A 20,116-nucleotide genomic window follows, 5' to 3' on the forward strand; every position below is an offset into this window, starting at 1 on the left:
ATAAGATAATATTTGTAAAACACTTAGCACAGTATCTGGTACAGAGTAAGTATTCACTCAATAAATGCTTCTATTATTCCTTCCTGACTCCTATTCCAGCCTTAATTACACTATCCCATGCTGGCCTCTTCATATCAAAAGGGTACATATAATAACTCAAAATGTACCATCTTGAATCTCAAAAATTATATTAAATAACAGAATCCCTGATTTTTTTTTAAATGTTTGCCAAGAGCAAATTTTTTTTTTGTAAATCCTTCCTTTCTGTCTTAGAAACACACTCTTAAGACAGAAAGGCAAGGGCTAAGCAATTGAGGTTAAGTGACTTGCCCAGGATCACACAGCTAAGAAATGTCTGAGGCTAGATTAGAACCCAGGACCATCCCATCTCCAGGACTGGCTCTCAATCCACTGAGCCAGACATAGCATCCCTCTTGCCTTTCTCAGCTCTTTGCACATACACCTGTCCTGTGTCACTTACCCAGCTAGCTAGTTGAAGGGAGGCAACAACATGGAAGCCAAAGGCAAACCCAACAAAATCCAATTAACAGTTTAAGCTCAGCCCAGTGTTGGGAGGATACATAATCACACATCGACATTCAGCAAATTGGTAGATTGTCTTTGTTACGTTGTATTTCCAACTCAAGGCTTTGTTCATTTAAGTGATGACTGCTGTCCTCATTAGAATATCAAAATGGTGTTTCTTATGTTGGGCAAAACACTAATTATTATCAGACATTAGCCAGTTGCTAAAGTTTAGCCATAATACACACAGTGGGTGTGCCAGGCACTCCAGCTGGCAGAAACAGCTGGGACAAGACAGTCCTCTTGGGCCATGCGTGGGGCAGAAAGTTGTACAAATTGGAACAAATTTCAAGAATCCGGGCACGAGGACACGACACGACTGTGTCAAACAGTGGCAAGCAGCGAAAAAAGAGGAGGCGTGGGAGGATGACAGCAGATTGGTGATTGGGAAGGCATTGGGGACCTTCAAAAGAACAGTTTCAAGCCAGGGGTGGCCAGGAAGAAGATAGATGACAGGAGGTTGAATAAATGAGCGAGACAGAAAAGAGATAGAAAATGTAGATGATTGTTTCCAGATGTTTGCCAGTAAGAGGAAAATAAGGCAGCAACCTGGGCAGCTAAGTGGCACACTGGATAGTGCACTGGGCTTCAAGTCAGGGAGACTCATTTCCCAAGTTCAAATCCAGCCGCAGATACTTCCTCGCTGTGTGACCCTGGGCAAGTCGCTTTAACCTCTTTGCCTCGGTTTTCCTCATCTATAAAATAACCTGGAAAAGGAAATGACAAACCACTCCAGTATCTCTGCCAAATGGGGTCACAAAGAGTCAGGTACCATGAAAAACAGCTCAACAACAAGGCAGTAACTTAAGGCCATTATAGATCGGAGAAAGGTTTTTATTTTTTATATCTTTATTTTATGCATCTTAGCATAGTAGCTATTTTAACTGTATCATATTAATTAGGGGAAATCATTCATATTTATAGTCAAGGGAAAGTGGAAAGAAATGGTTTGAACATTGTAGGAAAAAAAGATAATAATTAATGGAACAAAGGCATAGAGAAGGTAAGAATGGATGGGATTTGGGAATTTCTTCCAGAGGTTTCATTATTTATCCTTATCATTATTCATTATATATACAATTCATTCAGAATTCTGTTGAGCTAATTTTTGTTAATCAAGTGATACCATATTAGATATCAGTCACTGCCAAGTGTCCTCATAACAATAATTAAAGTAGTGTCACATTTATTTTTGCATGGTGTTGTTCAGTTGTTTCAATCGTGTCCAACTCTTCATGACCCCATTTGGGGTTTTCTCAACAGAGATCCTGTGGTTTGCCATTTCCTTCTCCAGTTCATTTTACAGATGAGGAAACTGAGGCAAACAGGGTGAAGGGGCATGCCCTGGGCCACAGAGCTGGGATGTGTCCAAAATTGTCTGGACTTTCTGAAATTTGAAATTTGAGATTTGAAATCAAGAAGATAAATCTTCCTGTCTCCAGGCCCAACATTCTATCCATGGTGCCAACCAGCTGCCCTCATTTTATTCATAGGGAAATAGGTTTCATGGAGGGAATCAATTTGCACACAATCACACTGGTAGCATGAACTTTACTCCCTTGAAATGAAGTCCGACATTGATTCCAGTACATTAAGTTGCCTGTAGTGAACCTAAAATATGCATTGACGTTTATGTCACTTCTGTTTCTACCATCCATCCTGGCTCCCACCTGAGGCAGTAAATGTCTCTGGGGCAGGACCTGCCTTTTCTATTTTCTTTATCACCCCAGAGAGTCTCATTCAGTGTGATGCAAGGAAAGGAAAGAGGCTTTAGTTCCTGCAGGGTCCAACTGGCACAATGTTTTTCAATCAATGTTATTGACCGCTGGCTTCCTACTCATGAATAATGGTTCAGGTGACAACATTTCACCTCAATTCAATAATCCCTTGAAGGAAGTCCTGTTTTCGCATTTGGTCTCCTGTAGGTCATGCTGAAGAGAGCTGCTACAATTTTGACATCTGAAAAGAATGAGATTGCCTTCTCAGGTGGCAGAGAAAGGACTGATCATCCCAGGGGCAGTGAAGTAGCTCAGTGGACAGAGTACCAGACCTGGAGATGAGAGGTTCTGGGTTCAAATGTGGCATCAAACACTTCCTAGCTGGGTGACCCTGAAAAAATCATTTAACCCCATTTGTCTAGCCCTTGCCCTTTTGTTTTAGAGGTATTATTAGGTCAGAAAGTAAGGATTTTTTTTAAATGATGGGTTTCATAAAATCATAAACCTAGAGCTAAAAGAAATCTTGGAATTCATCTAGTCCAGCCCTTAGTACAGTGTCTGGCATGTAATAGGCCCTTAATGAATATTGATTGATTGATTACAGATGAGGAATCAAAAACCCAGTAAGGCTGGATGAGATGGGCTCTAGCTGTTGGTTTTAGGGACTCCTAAAACCTCTTCCAACTCTAAATAGATTATCCAATGATCTTCACCTCTGTGACTTCCAAAGATTTATTAAAAACTAACAATAACAACACATGCTTCTAAATGTTTTTGAGGTTCAGAAAAACATGTTGTTCACAATAATCTTTGAGGTCAGTAGTACAAATATTATCTCCACCAAAGTAGGGGAGAAAACTGAACCTCAAGGAGATGGGTCTTTGATCATAGTCACACAGTTCATGATTATTAGAGTCAGGATTGAAACTCAGATCTTCTTACTCTAAGTCACTTCTCAAGATATAGATTAAATTGACTCAAAAATTCAATATGCATTTATTTGTAATAGATTCTTGACGATGTCTTTTTTGTTTTTTACATTGCCTAGATTTCCCCTCATATCCCTTAACCCATCCCCTCCTCGAAAGCCATATTTTATAACAAAAAGTTTTTTAAAAAGGAAATAGAGGCGGGGAAGTTCAGTAAACATGATCAACACATGGAAAAAATATGATGTTGTACATAATGGTTCAAAGGAATGTGGAGGAGTCTTCTCCTATCTCTTCTTTGGGGCCAAGCTTGTTCTTGATACCTTTACAACATTTAGTTTCAATTTTTCATTGTTTTTCTTCCCATGTCTATTTTTGTAGTCATTGTGTAAATTGTTCTCCTGGTTCTGCTCACTTCCCTTTGCATCAGTTCGTAAAGTCTTCCCATGCCTATTATTATTGATCATCAGCATGTACTTTTTTTTATTTTCATAATAAATTTCCACCTGAGTTTTCTAAAGTTACATGAGCAAAATTGTCTCTCTCCTTTCTTCCTTCCCCTTTCCCAGAGCTGGCAAGCAATTCAATCTGGGTTATAAATGTATTATTATGCAAAACATGTTTCCATATTATTCATTTTTGTAAGTGAATAATCTTATAAAACCAAAATCCTAAAACATATTCCCAAATAAACAAGCAATAAATCATATGCTTTCATCTGCATTCTGACTCCAATGGTTCTTTCTCTGGAGGTGGATAGCGTTCTTTATCATAAGTCCCTCAAGATTGTTCTGAATCGTTGTATTTCAACATGTATTTATTAAGTTTTTATTAAGCAAGTCACTTAACTCCCATTGCCTAGCCCTTCCTGCTCATCTGTATTGGAACCAATACACAGTATCAGTTCTAAGATATAAGGCAGGTGTTTTAGAAAGAAAAAATTGAAATGACTAAACAACAAAAATATACCTTTTATGGTTTGCCAAGTGCTTTACACATAGTCTCATTTGATCTTCACAACAACCCTAGGAGGTAGATATTCTTATTACCCCCATTTTACAGATCAGGAAATGGTCTGAGAAAGATTACATGACTTGCCCAAGGTAACATAGCTAATAATTCTTCCAGTAGGATTTGAACTTAGATCTTCCTGATTCCAAATCCAGTGCTTTTAGCCACTCCACCACATAATTTTTATTATTGTTTCAATGATGTCAGATTCTTCATGACTCCATTTGGGGTATTTTTAGCAAAGATACTGGAGCGGTTTGCTATTTCCTTCTCCAACCCATTTTGCAGATAAAGAAACTGAGACAGAGTGAAGTGACTTGCCCAGGATCACTCAGCTTATCTGAGGTCATATTTGAAGTCAAGAAGATGAGTCTTCCTGCCCCCAGGCTTGGCCCTCTATCTACTTACACCAGCAGCCTAGTTGCCCCTAATTACTTCATGCTTATCTGGCTGTTGAACTAAATGAATGAATGAGTTTACTTCCCTGAGGGTCTGCTGCATCTCTGCAGTAGAGTATAATCTCCTCGAGGGCAAGGACCAGTCTCATTTTTTCCAGAGCCTCACTTAGGGCCCTGGTGGGTAACAGAATAAATGTTTATTAAGTTTAATGAACAAATGAAAATTTCCCCAGCTTCACTTAGTTGGGAGGCAGAGCTGAGGAATGATAAAGATATCAGGGAGAGGAAATTGACTGATTGGCCCCAGACTGGGTTGGTGGGGGGAGACAACATTCAATTTCAGTCTAAATAGCAGCCGGACTCTGAATCTTCCATGCCTAAAATGATGCTTTCTCCCCTCTCCCCCATCATTGTTTTTGTTCCTCCCGTGATCATTCGTTTCCAAGTAATTGTCTGTAATGATGACAAAAGATTTGGTCTGGGGCTTTATTTAAAATTAGAGAAAAATGAGAATTCATCTGAAGATAATTGGTCAGAGTTTGAACAAATTAAAATTGATCCCATGACATGATCTTGAAATTAGGTATCTAACTATGAAATATGTATGCCCAGCATCTACAGTGATAGGATTCTTAATAACTTGATTAAAGGGCCTTTTATCCCTGACTGCTTTGTTTACCATCATCTGGCATTCCCCCGTGGAGTCTTGTGCAAAGCAATTAGGAGCCATAATACTGAAGGCAGCAGGGGCTACTTGGAAAGAGCCGGGAGCCTAGAGTTTGAATTCTGTCTCAGACACTGTGTGACCAGAGGAACATTGCTAGGGCTTCCTGAGCCTCAGTTTCCTCATCTGTAAAAAGAGAGAAAATAATAGTATCTCATTCCCAGGGTTGTTGCAAGGATAAAATAAGATAATATTCCGAAGGCACTTTGCACACCTTAAAGCATTATATAAATACTAGCAATCATAGTAGTATGGGACAGCTAGGTGGCACAATGCTGGACCTAGAGTCAGGAAGACCCCTCTTCCTGAGTTCAAATCTGTCCCCAGACGCTTTCTAGTTATGTGATCCTGAGCAAGTCACTTCACCTTGTTTGCCTCCATTTCCTCTTCCATAAAATGAACTAAAGAAGGAAATGGTAAAACACTATGGGATCTTTGACAAGAAAACCCCAAATAGGATTTCGGCTATAAAAGATTGCTCTATGGCAGTGATTCCCAAAGTGGGTGCTACCGCCCCCTGGTGGGTGCTGCAGCGATCCAGGGAGGCAGTGATGGCCACAGGTGCATTTATCTTTCCTATTAATTGCTATTAAAATTTTTTAAAAATTAATTTCCAGGGGCACTAAGTAATATTTTTTTCTGGAAAGTGGGCGGTAGGCCAAAAAAGTTATGATAAAAATGAATAATATGGAAAGAGGTATTAAATGCTAACATTTGTACCACCTAGTAGAAATGTCAGCTCTGGAAGGGGATGGGGAAAGAGGGAAGGGAAAGAAAATGAATCATGTAAACATGGAAAAATATGTTTAAAAATAAAATTTAATTTAATTCTTAAAAAGAAAAAAGAAAACCCCAAATGGAGTCAGGAAGAGTTGGATACAATTGAAAAATGACTAAATGACAAACTAGTTATGCTTTTATTATCATACCATATGTAATATTATTCAGCCAATGAATAATAACTCTAATAAAAATAAATTAATTTTAAATCTTATCTAAAATAAGTTATTAGTCATTCACTGAACATTTATTGAGCACCTGTTATGTGCCAGGTACTGGGGACACAAGGAAAGGCAAAAGATAGTCCCTGCACTCAAATAGGTCAACATCTTGTAGAGAAGACTACACACAAACAGAATATATATAAACAGAATAAATTGGAAATAATAGATAAAAAAAGCTTTCAAGTTAGGGAGAATTAAGAAAGGCTTGCTGGAGAAGGTGGAATTTTATCTGGGACTTGAAAGAAATCAGGAGGCAGAAATGAGGAGGGAATAAATTCCAGGCACAGGAGGCTATTTTTAAATATTCAAGTCAAATAAAGACTTTCTTTTACATGCTATGAATTTAAAGCAAAATTTGTGTGGTGGTTGCTAGAGTGAGCCATCACATGGCTAAACTGGCTAACTGAAGGACTCGACGGGGATAAGTCAAGAGGATTGATTCCCTAATTTGAAAGATTAAGAAGGGCCAGGGATGTTCCATTGAACAGAATACCAGAATGGTGTACAGGAGTAGAGAAGGGCAAAGGGGAAGTTGTCCAGAAAGCAGTGACAGTTGACTTAGATATCTGTGCCCTATTAGAGGTTTAGGAATCATTCCTAGGCTACGTAGAAAGGGTAGGAAGGTGGACATAAGTACAAAGTGTTTGGATTTGGCAAATCAGGAATCAATTCTTTACTGTATAAATTTTTTTGAATTAAATAATTTATCATGAGAATTCTTTTTATAATGAGTTCTATAGCCCACTTGAAATACGAAAGTTTCTGAAAACTTTTCAGAAACACATTTGCTTATAAAAAGCACAATATATCATTTTAAATTGCTGTTCTCATTTCTCAACATATTAAACAAAGGACTAGTCTTTTTAAGAGCCTGTTTTCAAACATCGTTGACTTTTTAGTGGATTCCTTACTACATATTATAGTTCTGTATTTCATTAAATAGTCTCTTATTTGGCAGTGTTCCTATTCTTCAGCCATTAAATTTATTTTAGCTTTTACTGTAAAAAAAAAATAGAGGGAAGAAACATAAATGTAGATAGATAAATATAAAATAAATGTACATTTAGGGAGAGTTCTAACATCTAAATACCCATCCTAGGAGTGTCCCTAAGCCTATGGTCAGGACCCTCTTCTCTTTCTATACCCTCTTTCTTGGTGGTCTCATCAACTCTCACAGGTTCAACACTTCCCTGTACCTAGATGACCCCAGAGGCTTCTCAAACTCCCAAACTCAGAATCCTTCACTTCCTTTGAGGCTCAGCTTAGACGCCCCCAACTATGCGAAGCCTTTCTCATCCCCTTTCTCATTGTTACTGCTCTCTCCTCAAATCATCTTGTATTTATCAATAAATCAATAAGCATTTATTTGCCAGAACACTAGACTGGCAACTCCCTGAAGGCAAGGAATGTCTTTTGTCTTTGTATCCCCCACTCTTAGCGCAGTGCCTAGCCCAAAGTGGGTACTTAATCATTGCTAGTTGTGAGGATTCAAAGATAGAACCAAAATAGGGCCTGTCCTCAAGGGGCTTACATTCTATTAACATTTATTTACCTTTCTGTATTCATGCCATTTCTCTAAGAAAAATATAAGTTCTTTGAGGTTGGAAACTTATTCTTTTTTATATTCCCAGATTTTAGCACAGTGCCCTATACATAGTAGGAGCTTAATAAACGTTTGTTGAGTTGTTGAAATGAAAACGCTGCTAACTTGATGGATAGAAGATATTTTAAGAACATAAAACCCAAAATATGGGAAAAAGTCTACTTGGCCTTTCAGGAAGCATGAGGAATTATATGGCAGAGAGATGTATTGGAGACCCCCTATAAAAAAAAAACTAACCCTCATTCTTCTTCCCTTTTACCATTCCATCCAAGGCTCATCCCTTGCAGTGGAATCCTCCTGGACTTGCTTCACTCCACCGACCTCCAGCCTGGTCACTTTTTACCTCCCAGGACACTTGACACTCAATACTTCCCTAAACAGCCTCACTGGATAGTGTTCATGTTCCTTCCATGAGAGGGATGCATATATTCCTATATTTCCTACATCTCCCACTAGACTGTGAACTCCTTAAGGACAGGGATTAGTTCTATTTCCACTCTCATTCTCTACTGAGCACAATGGGCCAACAACAAATTGTTATTGGCTAATTAATAAAAGGGGAGGCAGCTAGGTGGTGCAATGGATAGAACACTAAACTTGGAATCAGGAACTCATCTTCACAAGTTCAAGTCTAGTCTCAGGCACTTTCTAGCTGGGTGACCCTGGACAAGTCACTTCACCTTGTTTGCTTCAGTTTCTTCATCTGTAAAATGAGCTGGATAAGGAAATGGCAAGCCACTCCAATAGCTTTGCCAAGAAAACCCCAAATGGGGTCATGAAGAGTTGGACACAACTGGAAAATGGCTCAACAACAACAATTAATAAATGAATCATTAGCAGCTTAAGATGGGTTTGTTCTATTTAACTGAAAACTACTGAAAGTTTCCTGAAAAGGACAGTAATCAAATTTCAGAGGTTTGGGGGTGGGGGGCAGATGGGTGACTCAGAAGATTGAGAGCCAGGCCTAGAGATGGGAGGTCCTAAGTTCAAATATAGCCTCAGATACTTCCTAGCTGTGTGATCTTGGACAAGTTACTTAACCCCTTTGCCTAGCTCTTACCCTTCTTCTACCTAGGAACCAATACATAGTTCTAAGAGGAAAGATAAGGGTCTTTAGGGGTTATTTTATTTCAGAGGATTGAAAGCAATATATTTAGTAAATATGACAATTTCTACTCAGACAATTAATAATAACAACAGCAATAATAATAGACGACACATTATACTTCACAGCTTACAAAGTATTTCACACTGGATTCATAAGGCAGGTAGGATTACCCCCATTTTACAGATGAGAAAACTGAGGCCCAGAAAGGCGAAATCATGCTGTTCCAGGGTTGCCCAACTAAACAATAGAGTCAAAACTCAAACTTATGAGTCTAAATCTAGTACTCTTTCCATTATGCTAAGACTGTCCAGATGTCCCCTGGCTTCTTGGTTACATTTACCCATGAACCTTTCATGGACTCCTTCCATATGAATGATTGAGGAGCAGAGTGGGGAGCAGACCAACAACCTTCCTGAGGTCTCTTTTCACCTCTGTTTTTCCCCTTTCAGCTCATCACACTAAGGACCAACCCAGATGCAGCAACACAGAACAGACGATTCCAGTTCACTCAAAATCAAAAGAAAGAAGATTCCAAAACATCCACATCAGTCACCAGTGTGAACCAAGCCAGCACATCTCGACTAGAGGGGCTCCAATCTGAAAATCATCGCCTGAGAATGAAAATCACAGAGGTATCACTTCTGGCATCTAAAAGTGTGGCCGGGAAAGGGGGAACATAAATGCCCAACCCTAAGCCTCCTGGGTCTTCTACTTCAGAGAGACACCAGGACCAGTGGAATGCATATCTGCCCTGATTTACCCTTTAGGGACCTAGAATCTTAGAACTGGAAAGCACTTTAGAGATCTTCCAGTCCAGGCTCATACTAGCACAAAACTCCCATTCTGTAGCATTCCTGACGGGAGGAGGAGAGCATATCAGCCAGCCTCCATTGGAACACTTCCCATATTTCACTTCTCTTCCTCCCCAATTTCCATTCCATTTCAAGCTATCTCCCAGTTCTTGACTCCCTATCAGGAGCAGTTTCCACATCTACCAGTCCACTGTCATCATGTCATGAGTAAAACCATGAGTGCCTTGCATTTTCTTCCTTCCAAGGACCATAAATATTTAGCAGATTTTCCTCCAGGGTATTTAAACTTTAGAGAAGGAAAATATCTTAGAGAACATCTAGTCCATTAGTGTCAAACCCAAATAGAAATGGGGGAACTAATCTACAACCTACACATACAGATCCCTGAGGGCTACCTATTGGCTTAGTTTTAAAATATAATATTATCTATAATTTACCATATTTGTATTTATTTTGTTAAATATTTCCCAGTTGCACTTTGATCTGGGCTACATTTGACAACTCTTATCCACTCCAACCCCTTCATTTTATAGAGGACTAGCGATTGAAATAATATCATGATTAAATTCTCAAGAGGCAGTACTTCTTAATTTTAAGTTAATTGACCTCTCAAGAGAATCTAAAATGGCCTGAGAGGAGAACCATATACACAAAGAGTGATATACTATGGCATAATCACATGTAATGGACTTCTGAACTAGCAGCAATGCAATGATCCCAGACAATTCCGAGGGACTTATGAGAAAGAACCCTATCCACATCCAGAGGAAGAACTGTGGGAGTAGAAATACAGAAGAAAAACAACTTCTTGATCACATGGGATGATGGGGATATGATTGGGGATGTGGACTCTAAACCAGTGGTTCCCAAACTTTTTTGGCCTACCACCCCCTTTCCAGAAAAAATATTACTTAGCCCCCTGGAAATTAATTTTATTTTATTTTAATAGCAATTAATAGGAAAGATAAATGCACCTGTGGCCATCACCGCTCTCCCTAGATCGCTGCAGCACCCACCAGGGGGCGGTAGCGCCCACTTTGGGAATCACTGCTCTAAACAATCACCCTAATACAAATATTAATAATATGGAAATAGGTCTTGATCAATGACACATATAAAACCCAGTGGAATTACTCATTATCTATGGGGGGGGGAGGAGGGAAGGGAAAGAACATGAATCATGGAACCACGGAAAAATATTCTTAATTAATTAATTAATTTCCCGCCTGGTTAAAAAAATAAAAATTCATTAGTTTTGTCAGTAAAAAAATAAAATTTAAAATAAAATAAAATGGCCTGAGGACAATTGGGGTAAAAAAGAGAAAGTTCCTCTGGCACATGCCTTATGTGTGATCTCAACACTCAGGCCTTCCCTGGAACATCCCAAGACATCTCTGATTAGTAAATAGCCAATGAGGAGGTGGACTTAAGACCCCAATTCCTCCCTCATTACTTCATCACAGGAAGAGATGGGTCTCAGGAGGATGCCAACACACCTCCTTCTTCCTCCACCACATGGCTGAGTCACTGTAGGCCAAAATGGCGGCTAGAGCTTGATGACTTCATTACCTAAGAGAGTTCTTATTTACAGATAAATAAGGAATAGGCCTCCACCAGCCCAATAAAATACCTTGAGACCCAGGAGCAAATTACTTGGAAGCTAGATAGCCTTCAAAACCCAAGGTTCAAGAAAGGTTCAGTTATAACAATTCAATATTAATTTTCCACAGAGGATTTGTCCAATGTCACATAGTTAATACGTGGGAAATCCAGAATTCAAACCCAGGAACCCCAACTGTAATTCTACGCCTTCTTGAAAGCAAACAATCCTATAGTGAGCCACTTTGCTTCTAGACAATGTTATGTTCACATCCTGGGAAATGATGGATGCCACCTTACGTGACAGAGGAGGCAGTTGGAAGGCATAGAATGTTCCCAGATGCCATGAGCCAGGGGCAAGCATTGGTTGGCCTGGCAGTATAAATTCCCCTGACAGCCACTTGAAGAAGTCTTTGGTCTTTTGGTCTTTGGGCTCTGGGTGGTGAAGGGAGGCTGGGAGGACTATGAAGAAGAGGGTAGGAAGAATCTGAATAGTTCCTGAAGACTGTGAGAGCTAGTGTATCACCAAACACTGACAGTGAGAAAGCTGAGAAAATAAGATCAACAACACAGCTGTATCAACAGCAGTCCCTGTTCTCTGGCTTGGCTGTGGCCAGGCTGAGCCAGCAGGGTAGTGAAGAACAAAGCTCTAGCTTCTACTAGATCAATAGCCTCCAGTCCTGATTGTCAACTAGTTATAGATATTAGATTGACAGGGTCTCCAATCTCCATTCCTGATCCTCTTTATTCTTTCCATGATTATAGATTATAGATAAAGAGTGTTTAACAAGTACCTTCCTGAGTGGTCTTTATATCACGACCCTTGGGGAGGGAGTCAACGCAGTCAGATACCAAACGTGATCCAAAGCCCATTCACCTAACTTTTTGGGATTCTCCCTGGGCAACTGTTAGAGAAAAGGGAAATTATAACAACTATCAAGGGTGATCGGGATTGGTGTTCCTCCATCATCTACAACTAGGGAGAATACATAGATATATTCACACCACTGTATCTGTATCTCCCTAGGACCTTTTTGTTTATAACAACAAGTATACAGCAGAGGACCCTGTTCTACCTGCCTGTTGACTTGGATGTAATGTTCTTGTTTTCCAGTTGGACAAAGACTTAGAAGAGGTCACTATGCAACTACAGGACACGCCAGAGAAGACAACATACATTAAGCAAAACCACTATCAGGAACTCAATGACATCCTCAACATAAGGAATTTCACTGAAAGCACTGGTAAGGAAGGAGACACCTATTCAGCAGATGGTAGAATAACCATGTTGCCATTCTTTCCCAGGCTCATCTCTGGCCTCTCCAAATCATACCTAGACACCTTGGGGAAAGCCAGGACCAGGAACTTCGTGGTAATGTAAAGGATAGTCTACTGGGAAGAGGGGCAAATTGAAGTAGAAGACAATACTATTGCAGGAACAATTCTGTAGGGAATAGTGGCCTGTCCCACAGAGGCATTTTTGCCCAGTGCAAAAAGCCTAGAAGCATATCTTTCCTCTACCTAGAAAACTCATCTGCCCTATCAGCCAGATCAGCCAAAGCCTATGAGCCAAAGCCCAATGGACACCATGCTAGTTGTAGTTCTGAGCTCTCTCTTTCAGGGCCATTTACTCATCAACAGAGACTACAGCTTTAGACAAGTGAGATGTAGACAAAACGCCTAAGTAACTCCTCAAGATTTATGGTTTTGCTTTCCTAAAAATACATTTTATTTTCATTTCTGTCTAAATGAAAACATCTTACTTTTTTCTCTCTCAAGGAGCAGAATTAACAATTCATAATATGTTTTCTTTTTTTTTAATTGTCTTTAGACAAAAGAATCTTGATGTGAATATAGACCATATTATTTCTAGCTTATAATTCTTAAATTCACTAGACTCCATTTTCTCTTGAATATTGAAGGGAGAGAAAGAGAGAGGGGGGGGAGACAGAAAGAGACAGAGAGAGACAAAAAGAGACAGAGAGAAGGAGGGGGGCGTAATTTGGTCCCACAACACAAAATGCAGTAATTTGGAGCCTTCTGTTTCTTCACCACCCGTTACGTGAGGTGAACTATTCAGCCTGAGTGTTCAATGGTCAAGGCCACTAAGCAGAGGTTGGAGGCAAAGGGGAGATCCTTTTCTCTGTCTCTGTCTCTCCCTTCTCTCTCTCTGTCTCTCTCTTCATCTGTCTCTCTCTTTCTCTGTCTCTCTTCCTCTCTCCCAGTCTCTCTCTTTTTTCCTTCTCTCTTGCTCTCTCTCTCTCTCTCTCTCAGTCTCTCTTTCTTTCTCTGTCTCTGTCTCTCTCTGTCTCTCTCTTTCATATACTCGCATACATATACACACACACACTGGGAATTCTCTATTAATGAATAAAAGAGTGTTCTCAACAATGAAGAACATTGCAAAACCAGGAAGTATGCCATAATTGATCAGAATAAAGAATAAGCCTAAATATAGGCTGAAATTCCACAATGAGAGCTTTCTGACAAGAAAGTGTGATTTAGATATACACTGAAAGACTATCAGTCATACATGTTTTATAGGGGATAGGAAGTGAACTTATGATTTCATTGACCTAGGGAACTCCCAGGTAAGGAAATTCATTCTAATAATGTAGTTTGGCACATTCTCTGAGCAAGTCATCTGTATGCCTCAGTTCCTCATCTATAAAATGGGGATAACAACACCACCTTCCCTCCCAAGACAGTTGTAAGGATCAAATGTAATAATATATGTAAAGTGCTATGCAAACCTTAAGGAATTATATAAATGCTAGTTTTGATGAAAAAGATGATGATGATAATGATACTGTACTACTTATACTATTAAAAGGTTTCCTAGAGCACCAAAAGTTTAAGTGGCTTGCCCAGGGTCACATAACCAGAATATGTCAGAAGAGGTGACAGAAAGGATAGAGTACCAGGTCTGGCGGCCAGAAGACTCATCTTCTTGAGTTCAAATGAATCTGGCCTCAGACATTTACAGCTGTGTGACCCTAGGCAAGTCACTTAACCCTTTTGGCCTCAGTTTCCTCCTCTGTCAGATGAACTGGAGAAGGAAATGGAAAACCACTGCCAAGAAAACCCCAAATGGGATCATGAAGAGTTGGACACAACTGAAACAACTCAACAACAACTTCCTAATACCAAAGCTGACTCACCAAATACCAGCAGACTTGAGGAAATGTCTATCTCTAAAACAACCTTTTTTTGTGGTACCCTTGTGACTGTTTCATTTTAAAGATGTACACAACTGTTTTTAAAGATTGCATTCTGAAAAACATGGAAAGATACAAAGTGAAGTGTGAACAGAACCAGAAGAACATCAGACACAGTATCAGTAATACTGTATGATGAACAATTGTGAATGACTTAGCTAGTCTCAGTACTACAGTGATTCATGACAATCCCAAAGGCTCATGACGAAAAATACAATCCATCTCCAAAGAAAGAACTGATATAGACTGAACACAGACCAAAACATATTATATTTCACTTTCTTTCTTCATTTTTTTGGTTCAAGATCTCTTCCCCAAAATGACTAATATGGGGAAATATTTTACATGATTATACATGTAAAATCTATATCAATGATGGTGAACCTTTTAGAGACCACATGCCATGCCCCACCCCGTCCCCACCAAGTGCCTAACTGGCCCTGCACTCCACCCTTACCCCACACAGGGGAGGGAGAAAGTGCTCCCATTGGGCTGCTGGGTGGAGGGATGGAGGATATAAAAAAAATGTGATCAGGCTCAGTGGAGAGGGGCAAGGCAGCAGCAACGCCCAAGGCCCTCTGCCTTTCTGGTAATGAGCTTGAGGGAGGAAAGCAGCACATGTACCCACAGAGAGCACTCTTCCTGCCATCTTTTTTTTTTTTAATCTAGAATATTTTTCCATGGTTACATGATTCATGATCCCCCTCACACTCTCTCTTTCCCCCTTCCAAAGTCAACAAGCAGTTCCACTGGATTATATACATGTATCATTGTTCAAAACCTATTTCCATGTTATTCATATTTGCAGTAGAGTGATCATTTAATGTCAAAATCCTAATCACATCCTTATTGAACCACATAATCGATCATGTATTTTTCTAATGCATTTCTGGTTCCACAGTTCTTTCTCTGGATGTGGATAATGTTCTTTCTCCTAAGTTCCTCTGGATTGTCCTGGGTCATTGCATTGCTACTAGTAAAAAAAAATCTATTATATTTGAATGTGCCATAATGTATCAGTCTCTGGGTACAATGTTCTCCTGGTTCTGCTCCTTTCATTCTGCATCAATTCCTGGAGGTCTTTCCAGTTCACATGGAATTCCTCCAGTTCTTTATTACTTTCAGCACAATAATATTACATCACCAACATATAGCACATGCCATCCTTTGCATGTGTGTCATAGGTTCATCATCACTGATCTATATCATATTGCTTACCATCTCAGGGAGGGAGGTAGAGAATTTGAAACTAAAAAAATTTTAAGGGAGCATTTAACCTATCAGATTTATGGATAGGAGAGGAAAGTCAACAAGAGATGGAGAGCATTTTGAGATGTGGATAATTTTGAGTACATTAAATTGAAAAGGTTCTCTACAAATAAAATAAATGTTGCCAAGATTGGAAGAAAAGTAGAAAATTGAGAGGGGGAATTTTATAGACAGCCTCTCAGGTAAAGGTCTCATATCTAAAATAAAGAGAGAGAGCTTTGTCAAACTTATAAGAATAAAAGTCATCTCTCAATTAATAAATGGGCAAAAGATGGGCAATTTTTAGATGAAGAAACGAAAATCATTTATAGGTATATGAAAAAAATGCTCTTCATTACTACTGATTAAAGAAATAGAAACCAAAACAATTCTGAGACACCCATAAAATAGGCTAAAATGGCCAAAGGGCAAAATAACAAATGTTGGAGGGTTGTGGAAAAATGGGGACACTAATACACTGCTAGTGGAACTATGAACTGAGCCAACCATTTTGGAGACCAATTTGGAATTATACCCAGAGAGTTAAAAAAAAAAAAAAAAACACGTATAAACTCTTAGACCCAGCAACGCCATTGTTGAGTCTGTTTCCCAAGGAGATCAGAGAAAAAGGAAAAGAACCTATATGTTCCAGAATATTTATAGCAGCTCTCTTTGTGGCAGCAAAGAATTGGAAATTGAAGATGCCCATCAACTGGGGTCTGGCTAAACTAATTGTGGTATATGATTGTGATGGAATACTGATATGTCATAAAAAACAATGAGCAAACTAATTTTAAAAAACTTGGAAAGAATTACATGGGATAATGAATAGTGAAATAAGTAGAACCAAAAGAACAAAACTATAGATCTAATATTTGAAAATAAATTGTCAGTATTTATATCCAGATTTTCTCCAGAGAATGAACTAAAAAATGAAAACATGAAAGACATAATTTATATATACATATCTGTCTCCCAAGTAATGCCTTCTATGATGCAGGGAGGAAAGGGAGAAGCTGAGACACTTGTAAAATTCTATTAATAATATATATATATAACATATAATGGACAAAAATGAATGTTAAAAATTGTTTTTACATGTAATTGGCAGAAGAAATAATTTTTTAAATATTGCATTCTAAGTAGAAAAAAGAATTGAATGAAAAGAGTGGCATTGTGTTTCTTTGTTTGTTTGTTTTGCATTCAGATGGTGAAAAGGCTATTTTAAAAAATCACCTTGATCAAAATACCCAGTTACAGTGGAACACAACGGAGCCCTCACGAACAAGCCAAGATCCTAGAGAAGATATCAACTCCCCAGAACAGTGAGTAGTTTCCAGTTAAACCCTAGAGATGTCAGAGTAACAGCCAGGCCTTTGTATTAGAAGACTTCCCGGCATAATGGAGATGAGTGGCAGCCCCTGATTCCATAGGACCCCTGATCCACACACAATGTCAGGACAGGACCCATTTCTATGCTATATTCCCAGTTTGTTTTTTTGCACTTGTCATACCCTTTGAGACATATGCACAGTTACTAACACATAGTAAATCCTTAATAAATGCTCATTTACTGACTTAGATGCATCCAGCAAACCCAATTCTCCATTTTTCTCTCTGCATCCTTTCCTTCCAGCAGATCTTTTTGTCAGGAAATCAGAGGCTGAGTGACTTGGCACAGTTAGGAAGTGTCTGAGACTGGATTTGAACTCAGATCTTCCTAACTCCAGCCCCAGAGCTCTGATCCACTGAGTCACAGCTGCTCAGTGAATCAGGCCAAGTCAGAAAAAGAGAGCAAATCAAAGTTTACATAACTGACCACAAGGTGATGCACTTCCAGTCTAGGTCAGTTAAGGAGATATAGTCTTTAAATATAAATATACACGTAATAATAATATATTTTGAATATAATATATTCTATTACAAATAGAATATTTTCTTTTATTATATTACAAATATAATAATAAATGTATTTCTATGTTATCTTATAAAATATAATACATGCCTATTAATATATTATAAATATAAGCATAAGGTCACAGGACACAGAATAGCTAGAAAGGACCTTAGAGGCAGGGAGGAAGCTTGGGTGAGCTAACTCTTAAATTTTCAGTGTGAGCATTATTTTTATAAGGCAAGAAGCTGTTTATTAATAGGACAATAATTAGGCGAACTAAGAGTATAATTGTGATTTGCTAGTTTTTTGGGTTTTGTTTTTAATTTTTATTTTGAATATTTTCTCCTAGTTACATATTTCATGTTCTTTCCCTCTCCCCCAAGCCCCCCCTAACCTCCAATGCACAATTCCACTGGGTTTTACATGTATCATTGATGAAGACCTAATTCCATATTATTGATAGTTGGACTAGAGTTATTGTTTAGTGTCTACATCCCCAATAATATCCACATCAGCCCATGTGTTCGAGCAGTTGTTTTTCTTCTCTGTTTCTCCTCCCACAGTTCTTCCTCTGAATGTGGCTAGTTTTCTTTCTCATAAGTCCCTCAGCCTTGCTCTGGATCATTGCATTGCTGCTAGTAGAGAAGTCCGTTATGTTTAATTTTACCACAGTGTATCAGTCTCTGTGTACAATGTTCTCCTGGTTCTGCTCCTTTCATTCTGCATCAATTCCTGGAGTTCATTCCAGTCAGTATGAGCATTTTTATCTAGGAAATTGGCAAAAGTTAAAATCAGGGTTTGATTTATTGTTCTGTTGATTATTAAGATTTTTAAGTGAAGGTAGAAATATTCATAATGCCAACTAAATAAAAAGTGTGTCCTATAGGCATGTTTCCCACAAATATCACATTTACCAGCCCAGCCCTGCTGCAATCTGTTCTAACTCATGTATTCTATTCTATCCTAACTCACTCATTTTATAGACGAAGGAACAGACCCATTAGTTGTGACTTGCCCAACACATCCAGTTGTGAGAAAATGGCTTAGGGCTTTTACATAAAGGTTCCATCTTGTCTTGGGGGTAGGTGACAATGGGCCATCCAGAAGAGGAATAGGTCCACACCATGGTATGACAGGCTTAGGACCACTGGTCCTAGATGAGCAGCTTGCTGTCTAAAACCTCTAATTCTAGCAATCCCATCTGTAAGATTTAAATTAAGATCCAATAACTCCAAGTATTATATTTTATAAGATGTGTAATAATTTATTAATATAAGATTAATTAATTAATTAGTTAAGATTTATTTCAATTACTTGAAGTAAAAGAAATAAAAAGAACAAAAGTAAAAACCTGAGTAAAAACTTTTCCCAGCCGCATTTGTGCAAAAAGAGAGCGGGGTGGAGTCACACACAAATTTTATTTCCAAAACATAAGGACATAACATGAGAAGGGAAGTGGGATGCTGGAATTTAGAGTTTTGGGGAGCCAATCCTATTCATACACATCGGATGGTGGCAGACAAGAGTGAGCCAGCTTGGGCCATGAACCCGAGCAGAGCAGCTTCCCAAGTGGTTGTAGCAACAGGTGAAGGCAAGGCTAGACTCCCATTCCAGAGGATCTGACCTCTCTTTCCCTCTCTCTGCAGCATACAACGCCGGCTGTCCTTACAACTTCCCATTCTCCACCATGCCTACTTACCATCGATAGGAGGCGTGGATGCCAGTTGTGCCAGTCCATGCGTGAGCCCCACTGCCAGTCCTCGGCACAGACATGTGCAGCCACCTTTCCGAGTCATGGTCTCGGGCCTGTAAGTGTGGAAAATCAGTGCTTCCTAAACTGTGGGTTAATGACTCAAGGACCAGACGACACATCGAACATAGAAGTCTACTCAAAGGAGACTATCCGCTCTTACCCCTGAGAAGCTGGATGCAGAGGCTATCCTCATGCGTAACTCAGGTGGAGGGGAGAGTAAGCTGCCTTGAGTCTGCCCTGTAGCCTTAGGCATGGAATTTTTATTTCTTCACAACGAAGATCAATGGAAATTATCTCTTCCCGAATTTCCACCAACAAGGAGCTGGGAAATTTGAATCTTGCAAAAAAAAAAAAGGGAAAAAAAGAAAAAAAAAAAGAAAGAAAAAAACAAAAAACGAAATATATCTGCTAGAATAGGGACAATAGAAAAACTCCTTTAAAGTCACTGAGCATTTCAAGGCTGCTAAACAGGTGGAAGCATCTGCCCAATTCCCATCACAAGGAAAAGA

General features: G+C 39.1%; 1 protein-coding gene across 1 annotated transcript in view; it reads left to right on the plus strand.

The window, feature by feature from the left end:
- Window positions 1–19,713, plus strand: part of GABBR2 (gamma-aminobutyric acid type B receptor subunit 2) — an 871,636-nt gene extending 851,923 nt beyond the window's left edge. The window contains exons 15-18 of the mRNA XM_044678625.1: window positions 9,530–9,712; window positions 12,606–12,735; window positions 17,165–17,282; window positions 19,501–19,713. Of these exons, the coding sequence (XP_044534560.1) occupies window positions 9,530–9,712; window positions 12,606–12,735; window positions 17,165–17,282; window positions 19,501–19,666 (597 nt within the window). The 3' untranslated portion in view covers window positions 19,667–19,713. The remainder of the gene's footprint in view (window positions 1–9,529; window positions 9,713–12,605; window positions 12,736–17,164; window positions 17,283–19,500) is intronic.
- Window positions 19,714–20,116: the final 403 nt, after the last annotated feature.

The sequence above is a fragment of the Gracilinanus agilis genome, chromosome 1 (assembly GCF_016433145.1).
Source record: "Gracilinanus agilis isolate LMUSP501 chromosome 1, AgileGrace, whole genome shotgun sequence".
Lineage (NCBI taxonomy): Eukaryota > Metazoa > Chordata > Mammalia > Didelphimorphia > Didelphidae > Gracilinanus > Gracilinanus agilis.